The sequence below is a fragment of the Jaculus jaculus genome, chromosome 6, assembly GCF_020740685.1.
Source record: "Jaculus jaculus isolate mJacJac1 chromosome 6, mJacJac1.mat.Y.cur, whole genome shotgun sequence".
Taxonomy (NCBI): domain Eukaryota; kingdom Metazoa; phylum Chordata; class Mammalia; order Rodentia; family Dipodidae; genus Jaculus; species Jaculus jaculus.
This window is the reverse complement of record NC_059107.1, coordinates 60,002,120-60,012,287: the sequence shown is the minus strand read 5'-3', so window position 1 is coordinate 60,012,287 and position 10,168 is coordinate 60,002,120. Positions and strand designations below refer to the sequence as shown.

General features: G+C 53.8%; 3 protein-coding genes across 7 annotated transcripts in view; 1 reads left to right on the top strand and 2 right to left on the bottom strand.

The window, feature by feature from the left end:
• Positions 1-838: 838 nt before the first annotated feature.
• Aup1 (AUP1 lipid droplet regulating VLDL assembly factor) lies at positions 839-3,955 on the bottom strand. Of its 2 annotated transcripts, XM_004668256.3 has the most exons (12): positions 3,801-3,955; positions 3,585-3,722; positions 3,356-3,506; positions 3,021-3,205; positions 2,516-2,588; positions 2,364-2,437; positions 2,091-2,157; positions 1,887-1,989; positions 1,638-1,754; positions 1,425-1,540; positions 1,127-1,245; positions 839-1,023 (listed from the first exon to the last, which is right to left on the bottom strand). In XM_004668256.3, exons 1-12 carry the CDS (start codon positions 3,848-3,850, stop codon positions 987-989), a joined length of 1,230 nt encoding a protein of 409 aa, XP_004668313.1. In that variant the 5' UTR covers positions 3,851-3,955; the 3' UTR covers positions 839-986. The 2 variants fall into 2 exon arrangements, with proteins under 2 accessions (XP_004668313.1, XP_045007677.1); XM_045151742.1 differs by lacking the exon at positions 1,638-1,754.
• A 205-nt stretch (positions 3,956-4,160) lies between these two features.
• Positions 4,161-7,113, top strand: Htra2 (HtrA serine peptidase 2). The gene is made up of 8 exons (XM_004668251.3): positions 4,161-4,733; positions 4,838-5,042; positions 5,128-5,322; positions 5,535-5,567; positions 5,788-5,893; positions 6,044-6,113; positions 6,573-6,668; positions 6,767-7,113. Exons 1-8 carry the CDS (start codon positions 4,228-4,230, stop codon positions 6,930-6,932), a joined length of 1,377 nt encoding a protein of 458 aa, XP_004668308.1. The 5' UTR covers positions 4,161-4,227; the 3' UTR covers positions 6,933-7,113.
• The window catches only part of Loxl3 (lysyl oxidase like 3), a 36,114-nt gene continuing 32,094 nt past the window's right edge, over positions 6,149-10,168 (bottom strand). For all 4 annotated transcript variants that reach the window (XM_045151739.1, XM_045151741.1, XM_004668254.2 and 1 more), the window contains 9 exons: positions 9,697-9,877; positions 9,443-9,597; positions 9,064-9,231; positions 8,787-8,949; positions 8,411-8,654; positions 8,211-8,326; positions 7,997-8,133; positions 7,787-7,898; positions 6,149-7,602 (listed from right to left, as the gene is read on the bottom strand). In XM_045151739.1, the coding sequence (XP_045007674.1) occupies positions 7,529-7,602; positions 7,787-7,898; positions 7,997-8,133; positions 8,211-8,326; positions 8,411-8,654; positions 8,787-8,949; positions 9,064-9,231; positions 9,443-9,597; positions 9,697-9,877 (1,350 nt within the window). In that variant the 3' untranslated portion in view covers positions 6,149-7,528. The remainder of the gene's footprint in view (positions 7,603-7,786; positions 7,899-7,996; positions 8,134-8,210; positions 8,327-8,410; positions 8,655-8,786; positions 8,950-9,063; positions 9,232-9,442; positions 9,598-9,696; positions 9,878-10,168) is intronic.

The following is a 10,168-nucleotide window of genomic DNA, read 5'->3' as shown; positions in this document are numbered from 1 at the left end:
ATCTTTAGAAACTAGCACAGGGACCCTTGTGGGTTACGGCAATTATGTGAGACATAGCAATCTGAAGGAAGGACTCATGGGGAAAAGAGTAAGGATTTGGAAATGAGTAGGGAAGGAAAGCAAGGCCATAAGGATTTTGGATTCAAACCTGCTTGTAGCTCTGAGGCACGTCCAGATGGCAGCCAGCTCTGGTCCCACCCAGCCAGGCACTACTGACCCTGCCCAGCCTAGAGTACAAAGGTAAATTCCAGCACCACCCTGGAGCTGAGCTCAAACTCCAATCCTGGAGCTTGCTTTTAGGGTAGGGCCATTTGCTCCACCTTATTTAACTTAGCCAGGAACCTATGCAAAACAGATTCCTGTCACCAAACAGGAATATGTTTGAATTTGATATCCCAGTGCTTATGAAAGGTATTCTGGAACTTGTAGTTTTTTGTTTTGTTTTGTTTTGTTTTGTTTTCCCCCCTTTTTGGTGGTTTTTCAAGGTAGGGTCTCATTCTAGCCCAGGCTGACCTGGAATTCACTGTGTAGTCTCAGGGTGGCCTTGAACTCACGGCAATCCTCCTACCTCTGCCTCCCGAGTGCTGGGATTAAAGGCGTGTGCCACCATGCCCGGTTTAGAATTTGTAGTTTTGCAGTGGAAACTTCGTAAGCCTGGCCCCAAGCTGAAATCCAACTGATGCTTGTCTTCAGTCACTTTGGCAAGACATTATTTCAGACAGCTCCATGCTGACCATCCATCACAACTCTACAAGGAGATCCCTCACCCATAAAACCTCCAACCAAGAAACAGGAAGCTGCTCAAGGGGGACTTGTAAATCAGACAGGCAACAGACCATGAGTGAAAACCCTGAATTTAATGTGAGATTGGGGGTGCCCCATCCCTCCCTTTTTTACCACCCACTCATCCGGCCTGATGTCAGTTGGATGAGGGCTGCCCCCAGTCTCCGTCCTGCGGCTCTGGGTGCCATCCTGTTTCTTTGAGTTCAATCAGCCTCCGGGGCCTGTCTTTCTCTGAATCTCCTGTGGGGCATGGGGAGAGACAGCATGTAAGCTTTGTTAGATTACCTCCCTAACACCCTTCTCCAATTTGCCCCTTCTTACTCATGTTCTCTAACCCACTCACCTTCTTGCGTATTCATAAAGTGCCTGCTTGCGCTCCTGCAGGCTCTCCTGACGGGCCCAAGAAGACTTGGCAAATGTCAGGGCTGTGGGCTGAGGGGTCACCAGGCCAGAGCTGGGGAACTGAAGTGATCACAGTATCAGAGGGCTTGAGAAGTCATCATTAAACATGCATTGAATGCCTACTTTGCAAGAAAGGCACCATGCTAGGGTCTCAAGATCAAAAAGAAGCTGGGCAGTGGGAGCATGTAGACTATCCCAACCTAGCCTACGTCTTGGATTTGGCTATTCCTAGGTCTCACCTTCGGGGCAGAGGCAGTGGGCAGGGACTGAGCGCCCTCAGTGATGTCTTCAGGCACAAAAGCCACAGCCCCCTCAAGCAGATTAGTGATGGTCAAGTCTACACAGCCAGTCCTGGCTGGGAAAGAGAGAAGAGTGTCTACTCCCTGTTCACCTTCTTCCTTTACAACCCATGTTTCATGTGTCATACTGTGTGAAGCCACCCTTTCCCGTACCCAGGTCTCTCTGAATGACACTCAATGGCACATGGGGCAAAACTTCTTTGACTCTATGAGCCAGAGTTGTCTGCTGTACATCAGGAGAAGGGCCAGAAGAGGAAGAGAAAGACTGGGCTGCAAAGAGAGAGAGAGAGAAAGAGAGAAATATTGTAAGTGGATCTGAAGAAGCTAACTAGCATAGGGCTAAGGAAGAATCCACAGTAGGTTGAATAAAAGCAAGAAGTTTCATATATAAAGATCACACACCTGACTGGGGGCGCAATCTGGGGTGCCTCTGCCGCTTCATGTGTTCTGCTTTGTCTGCTGGAGTGAGCCGTGTCCCTGTCTGGCCCAATTCTTTGGCTACCAGCTAGGGAGAATTGAAACATTTTAAGTGTTACCACCTCCAGCCTTCCTCCTCCCCTCCCTGAAGAGGCACCCCACCTCCACCCTGCCTGAATACCCTACCACCTGTTGTACACGGAGTGCAAATGCCTCATTCCCCTCCCCCAGCTGGCGATGGACAGGGTGAAGCCACCTGTAAAGATAATCCAGTGCCATGTTATTACGCCCAGGGTCAAGAATGCCATCTCTTCTCCACTTCTCATGGAGCAATGGTGGTGAGTGCAGGGTCAGTAGTGTTGCCCAAATATTAACAAAGATACTAAGGGACAGGGCAGAGGCCACTACTTCCTTGACCTTGTGGTGAGCCTCTTCCCAGCCACCAAAAAGTGAGGACAGTACCTTACTTGATAGACCGTGAAAGGGACGAAAAGTGACCACAGCAGTTCTGAGACCCAGGAGGCATCTGACACCGTCTGAGGGGAGGTCATGAAGTGAGGTCTAAGACAGGGTCTGGGTCCCTCCAAATCCCAGAGACTCCCTAACACACTCACCACAGAGACCAGGGGTCTCTGAACTTGCAGAGTAAGAGGTTGTACCACATCCTGGATAGAAAATGGCCAGGAACTAGAAAAGGAAAGAGACACAGCATGGGACAACAGCTAGCTCAGCCAGGAGCACCTACCTAAATCAAAACAGGAAACTGTCAAACTACATAAGCTGATAAATGGGGAATTAAGTGTGGGCTGGGGAGATGGCTCATCGGTTAAAGGTGCTTGCTTGCAAAAGCCTGACCAGCAGGTTTGATTCACCAGTACCACCTAAAGCCAGACACATAAAGTGGCCTTGCAGTGGTGGGAGGCCCTCGTGTACCCATACTCATTCTCACTCTAATAGATAAAAACTTTTAAAAGAGATTAAGGGGAAAGAACTAAAAGTGGATAGAAAGGAAATGAGCAAGAGATGAATCAGGGCAAGTTCCTTAGTTTATGAAAACTCAAGCACACAAGCCTGTCCATCTACCCAACTGGAGCTGGTACCCTGTGCGTAATTACCCACCTGAAGCGTAAGAGCCCCTCCCGGCCATTGGTGGCCTCTTCCTCGGGGAAGAGTAGCAGAGATGTGGGGGGAAGCCTCGTGGAAGCACAGAATCTCTTGAGTGACTCCACCAACTCCACCCGCCTATCCATTTCCATGAAGCCCCGAGACCAACACACAAAGCTGGGTGGACTATTGAGCAGAGGCTGAGAACAGGGAGGGGGTGGAGAAGCAAGAATATGGGGGAAAATGTGAAAAAAAATGTGACGGTGGGATAGTGTAGGGGCGAGGGGCAATCCTTGAGCTTGGGCTAGGGAGCCTCCCGACGGTGGTGCTCTCGGCCTCGCCCCACTCACGGTGCTACAGGTGGTGAGCAGGTTGACTATGTTGTGGTCAAAAGGTGTCACGTGGTTGGAAATGAGGACCCTGACGCGGTGATCCCGGAGTGCAGAGTCCTCCTGCCGGGCCACGAGCCCCAGCACAGCACACATCGTCCGTACCACGAACCTGGGGACACAGGCGGTGGTGACTGTGCGGTCTTGGGCTGAGCCCAGCCCAGACACTGCCCTGGCGCCGCGGTGGGACCTGCGGAGGACGCTGTCTGGCAGCGCGCAGCTGACCAAGAAGACGTGGAGCCCGAGGAAGAGGCGCAGGACCAGCAGGCAGAACCCGACGGGCGCGTAGAGCAGCAGCGCGAGGAGCAGGAAGCCGTCACTCGGAAGCCTGCGGCCAAAAGCACTGTGAGCAGGCGCCAAGGCCCGGGGGAGTCGGGAGCCGGCCTCTTCTTTCCCGAGTGCTTACCGATGCGAGTCAAAGAGCCGCTCCGGCCCCGGCGCTGGGGGAGGCTCCATTGCTGCGGCTTCAGGGGGAGCCGGCCGCGCTCGCCGCCGCCATCTTCGCGTCCGGCCCCGGGGCTCCTGGGAAGGAGGAGTCCGCGGGCATCCGCCAGTGCGCCGGGACTCCCAGTCCGTCGGCGCCCCGGAAGGGCTACAGCGGTCCCGGCATGCCCTGCGGCCCTGGCCCGGCTGGAGAACGAGCGTCCCGCCGGGACCACAGTTCCCGGCGTTCGCTGGGCGGGGCGGGGTCGGCTTCCGGAAGTCTCTCGTCCGGGCGGGCGCTTCTGGAGGACTTCAGGTACCAGGGTGCCCTGCGTCTCGCGGTCAGCCGGCTCCAACCCTGGGCACCGCCTCTGAATTGGGCGGGCGAGAAGAGAGCCGAGGCGGAGCTGATGGCTGCACTGAGGGCGGGGCGGGGTGCTGGCTGGACCCTTCGGGGATGGCGGGCTTTGGGGGGGATCTGCTGGGGGAAGGGCCCCCTGCTGACCCCTGACCCCCGGGCCCTGCTGACGTCAGGAGCTCCTGACCCTCGGGCCCGGGTGACTTGTGAGACCCCTAGTGTCCGGGCTCGGGTGTCTGTGGGGATCCCTGGATCACGGGCATGTCTGGTGTCTGCGAGCCCCGATCCTCGGGTACGACTGGCTGCGGAGACCCCGGGGTCTGGGGCCCAGCAGGCCCCTGGGTCCTCTGGAGCCGGTCGGCTCGCGTGGCTGGCGGCGGCGCTGGGCGCTGGGGCAGCGGTGCTGCTGCTGTTCTGGGGCGGGGGGCGGGGTCCCCCGGAGGTGGTCGCTGTGGTCCCGGCTCCGCCGCCCACCTCTCCCCGGAGCCAGTACAACTTCATCGCAGACGTAGTGGAGAAGACAGCACCTGCTGTGGTTTATATCGAGATACTGGACCGGTAATGGTGGGTTTGACCGGGAGGCGACGAAACCACTTGCCGGAAGGCAAGTGAGCGGGAGGTGGAGGAAAGCTTCCTCTTATCGGTGCTTTTCTCCCTTTCAGACACCCCTTCTCTGGCCGTGAAGTCCCTATCTCCAACGGGTCAGGATTCGTGGTGGCTTCCGATGGGCTCATCGTTACCAACGCCCACGTGGTGGCTGATAGGCGCCGAGTCCGAGTGAGGCTGCCTAGCGGAGACACGTACGAGGCCGTGGTCACAGCTGTGGATCCTGTGGCTGACATTGCCACGCTGAGGATTCAAACCAAGGTGGGATCGAAGTAGGCCAGATCTGACTCTGGCACTTTACTTGCTTCCTTCTCAAGATGACTGGTTTCTTTTGCCCACTTCTTAGGAGCCTCTCCCCACACTGCCGCTCGGTCGCTCAGCGGATGTCCGGCAAGGGGAGTTTGTTGTTGCCATGGGGAGTCCCTTTGCACTCCAGAACACAATCACATCAGGCATTGTCAGTTCTGCTCAGCGGCCAGCTAGAGACCTAGGACTTCCCCAAACCAATGTGGAATACATTCAGACTGATGCAGCTATTGATGTGCGTCCTGATATGAGAGATGGCAAACTTGGATGGGGAAGGGGAGAGTGGCAGCTGTGTGATAGAGGCACGAACTAACATATTCAGAGGTTAGGTTGCAAAAATGTGGCAATTTTGTGGGCTGAGAAAGGAGAGAATTTGGAGAATGTGCCTACCACCTGGCTATGCCTGCAGATACAGAATTTGCAGATCTCTTTCATCTTGTCCTGCAGTTTGGAAACTCTGGAGGTCCCTTGGTTAACCTGGTGAGTGTGAGGCCCTTCCAAGAATCCATGCCCCAACCAGGTCAGTGTGGGAAGGGTAGGGTCCCTGTTTCAAAGATGTTTAACCAAGTTTCTGCTCAGTCTCTTGTCCCTCTCCTAGTGTCCAACCAGATCCTCAAACCCCAATAGTCAGTGCTACTCTTGTTCAAGCGCCCCCACCCTACGACCTTTGGGCTAGGGGATGGGGCCTGTGTCCCTGCAGGATGGGGAGGTGATTGGAGTGAACACCATGAAGGTCACAGCTGGAATCTCCTTTGCCATCCCTTCTGATCGCCTTAGGGAGTTTCTACATCGTGGGGAAAAGAAAAGTGAGCATGTCTTGCAGGGAAAGGAGGTTCCTTTGAAATGGTGGATGGGAACACCAGGGAGGGGCACTGGAACATACTGGAGGGCTTTATTGGTAGACAGGGAAGGTAGGAAGGTTGTGGCTGGGTGGGGCTCATTTTTCCTCTTTTCAGATTCCTGGTTTGGAATTAGTGGGTCCCAGCGCCGCTACATTGGGGTGATGATGCTGACTCTTACTCCTAGGTAGGTGTCACAGTGATGTGATGGAATCCAGTGTATCCAGTGGTACACAGTCGGCCCCCTTTATTAAAAGCAGAATTCTAGAATGACAGTGCAAGCAACTTAACAGTGTTTATCATTTGGTATTTTAGTTATCTTTTTTGTTGTTGTTTGGTTTGGTTTTTTTTCGAGGTAGGGTCTCACTGTAGCCAAGGCTGACCTGGAACTCACTATGTAGTCTCATGCTGGCCTCAAACTCAAGGGATTAAAGGCATGTGCCACCATGCCTGGCTTTAGTTATTTTTTATGTACATTTCTTGATTCTTAAGTGCTAGATGGTAGAGAGTGAACTACCTTTGTATCTGTGGTGCCTAGTGTATGTCCTGGACATAAATTTGTCAGTATGTTGATCAGAGACTTGAAGTCATCCAAGATGGGGAGAAGGCCTGGGTATGGCTCATAGGGTGATCTGTGCCCTTTTAGCATCCTTGCTGAACTACAGCTTCGAGAGCCAAGCTTTCCTGATGTTCAGCACGGTGTGCTCATCCATAAAGTCATCCTGGGCTCCCCTGCACACAGGTGAAAGAGAGCCTGCCCTGTATGGTGGGGTGTGGGAAGTATGCATGTGTTTTTGAACTTGACCATCTACTTTCATCTCTGTTCATCCTTCTCCATAGGGCTGGTCTACGGCCTGGTGATGTGATCTTGGCCATTGGGGAGCAGATAGTACAAAATGCTGAAGATGTTTATGAAGCTGTTCGAACCCAATCCCAGCTGGCAGTGAGGATCCGGCGGGGATCAGAAACGTTGACATTATATGTGACCCCTGAGGTCACAGAATGACTGCACTAGCAAGACTATGAGGTTCCTGTTCTGATTTCATCCTTGCCTTCCTAGCCTGGGTTCTGAGGTCACCTGGGCAGAGGAATCAGTGAACCAGTGGGGGGCAGGTCCCTCCAACCACCAGCACCAATCCTAGGTTCTGAAGAACACTTTTTATATAAAATAAAATTATACCTTGCAACATGTTATCATTAAAAATGGGGGAGGGTGGATCTTTTCCCCCACCAGAGGGCTAGAGGTAAAGCTGTATCCCCCGTGAACTCAGGAGAGCAGTGGGAGCTGACCATCCTGACCTCCCTATTCAAGACAATGAGCTGCTGCCATCTAGTGCAGGGCAGTTCTTCGTGGTGGCCTTTGCTCAGTGCTGGGTCCAGTTGCTGATTTCCAGGGCTTGGCCACAGATACTGACAGTTGGCCCCGAAAGAGAGGCAGTAACTTCTGTTCAACAGTAACTGGTCCATAGCATAGGGTATGAATGTGGTGGCTGGTGGCCTGCTGACATCAGGGTTTCTGTGGTAAGCTCCTGAGGTAATGGCCGCCTCAGACCCCTCTCAATGTGGGGCCAGTGGTGATTTGCAGAGGATGGTGGTGGCACTTTAGACAATCTGGTTGCTTGTCTGGCCAGGGTAACGTTCGAACCTCCTGTTGGCCTCTTCGCTGAAGGCATCACCTGTAGAGTAGACTAGCAATGTGTGGGGGTACCCTGCACAGAGGCAGAAAGAAATACAGACCCTCTGAGGGGTAAGGTAGGGGACAGGTCCAGAAGTGGGTGGGAAGACACAAACCCCTTAAGGAAAGGAGTGAAAGCCTTGGGCCACCCTCCAATCTTCCCTGGTACCCTCCAAATCAATTACCAATGTGGCAGTTATGCACCCAGATGCGGTGTCCATCATATTTGCAATTACATTTCATTGCATTGTTGGTGAAGTCGCTCTCTGCTACCTCAAAATTTGGGTTGATGACCACCTGTGTTGGAGAGAGAAGCCACTTGACCCAGCTGCACTCTTCTAATACAAAGCTATCTAGCACTCCACCTACTCATTACCTGAAGCCCAAACCATTACCTGGAGAATGTAGTTTCCTGGCTTCACATCTGTGATGTCGATCCACTGACAGTCAATGTCATGCCTGTAGAGATCCCAGCAACCCACAGTGATGCCTTGCTCTCCAAAGTTGGCACACTCGTACCTCTTGGAGACATCTGAAGGGATTGGCACATGTCAGGAAGGCAAGACTATGCCTTGGAGCTGCTAAAAACCACTCTAGACCCCAACTCACCCTCCTGACACTCGGTGTCTTCTAGACAGAAACTAGCTTTGTGGCCCTCTGCCACCTTGGTGCCGTTGGGAGTCAGGATATCATAGTGAGTGAAGATGTCCATACTGTGGTAATGCCTGTGGGGACAAGGGAACATCTGTTTGCCTGACCCCAAGCAGGCTTGCCCCATCCCCATAGTCTTACCCCTTCTGCCCTCTCACCCATGGCACTCATGCCACACCCAGGAATGGCGCCCAGCTTTGGGCCTGAAGTCAGCTCTTCCCAGGTTATGGATCTGGGAGGAAAATCGGAGCAGACGTCGGTGGCCATAAGGCCAGTTGGCTGAGCGGGCGGAGCTGGCCAGGCAGTTCTCTTCAGCAGCACAGTACAGCATGTGCAGGGGCCGGTCCTCAATATAGGCTGTTTCCTGCACCAGTGCTGAGTGCAGCAGCAGATCTGAAGCAGCTGCATGAGAAAGGAAGGAAAATAATGGTTGTCACTGTTGAGGGAGGGGACTGATGGGTTGCTTCATCCCCCTCTACAGGGAGACTGGCTTTTCCTGAGTCAGGAGTGCTCCTCTGGACCCCTTCTACTCACTCTCAGAACAGATGACTCCAGCAGTGAAGCGGGTCCCCGTCCTCTTGCAGGTGATGTGTGTGCTGTGATGGGCACATTGGTCCAGGGAGAGCTCAGTTCCTGTGCAACGCACTCCACTCATCACCACCTCAGTTATATTCCCTGAGTCCCAGTACCAGGTCTCCTGGGGACATAAATGTTTCTGTGAGGCCACAGGCTTCAGCCTCCTGGGCCAGAGGACTCATTTGTACAGTCCTTTGCCCAAGGCATAGCTTTCCCTCCCCTCCTCATCACTTACCTGCAAGCCGTGGTTGGCATATCCCAGACCAAGTTGCCTACAGGCCACCATGGCTTCCAGTGTCCCCCAGTCATCCCCGCAGATGAGGCCCCAGCGTAGACGTCCAGGTCCCCCTATTTGCACCTCAACTCGCCCCTCATATCGGCTGCGGCCCCCACTGAGTCGAATCTGTAGTGACACAGAATGGAAGCACGGCAGCGGGGCAGGCTGTTGAGGTGGGAGTCTATAGCAAGGATGTGGCAGGAGAGTGAATTAGAATCAGATACAGTCTTCGTAGATGGAGAGTTGTGTGTGAGCTGTGGGATATCAGGGACCTGGGTTGAGGTCCGCCAGGATGAAGACAAGTCAGAACTATCCCAAAGTAGAATATATGACTCACCTTGGTCTCCACCCCAGTGTAGGGTAGGTTGCATCGGACGCCAGCATCCTGGCTATGGGGGCAGGCCTCAGCTGTGACATTCTTGTAGGGGCACTTCCAGAGGGAGGGCTCCTGGCCAGAGCATCGAATGTCACTCAGGTGAACAGCACCCATGCCTAGGGTCAGAAGTCAAAGCTCAGTAAGTGGTAAGTAGACCTTTATGGCCTGAGCACTCCTTACCTTCCCAAGGAATCTACCCCCTTCTTTACCCTTACCCTGCCCCATGCGAGCGCCATTCAGAGCCTCTCGAGCAGTGCCAAAGCCCAGCTCCCGACACACAACACTGGCTGCCTGCAGGTCCCACTTGCGGTCACAGACTGTGCCCCATGTGCCAGCCTTCAGGACTTCCACCCGTCCCTCTCCAGGGTGGGCTCCACCCTTTAGACGAACACGGGCCTGTAGGAGAGAGGCAAGCCCAACAGTATGAATGGAAACATCAGCATAGTAAGGGCTATGTACACTAGAGAAATGAATGAAATTTTGGTGGGAGTAGGTAATGTCAGGTCTGTAGCCCCCCCTCCCAGGTTCCTATCTGCCTTCAAAGGGTGAGGCTGTGCTTAGTGAGGGGGCAATTAAGGGCTTTCCACCAGGGATGTGAAAGGTCGCAGTCACTTTCTTGACCTGGGGTATAGCTGAATGATGCATGCCTAGTTTGTGTGAGACCTTGGTCTCAATTCCTAGCAGTGC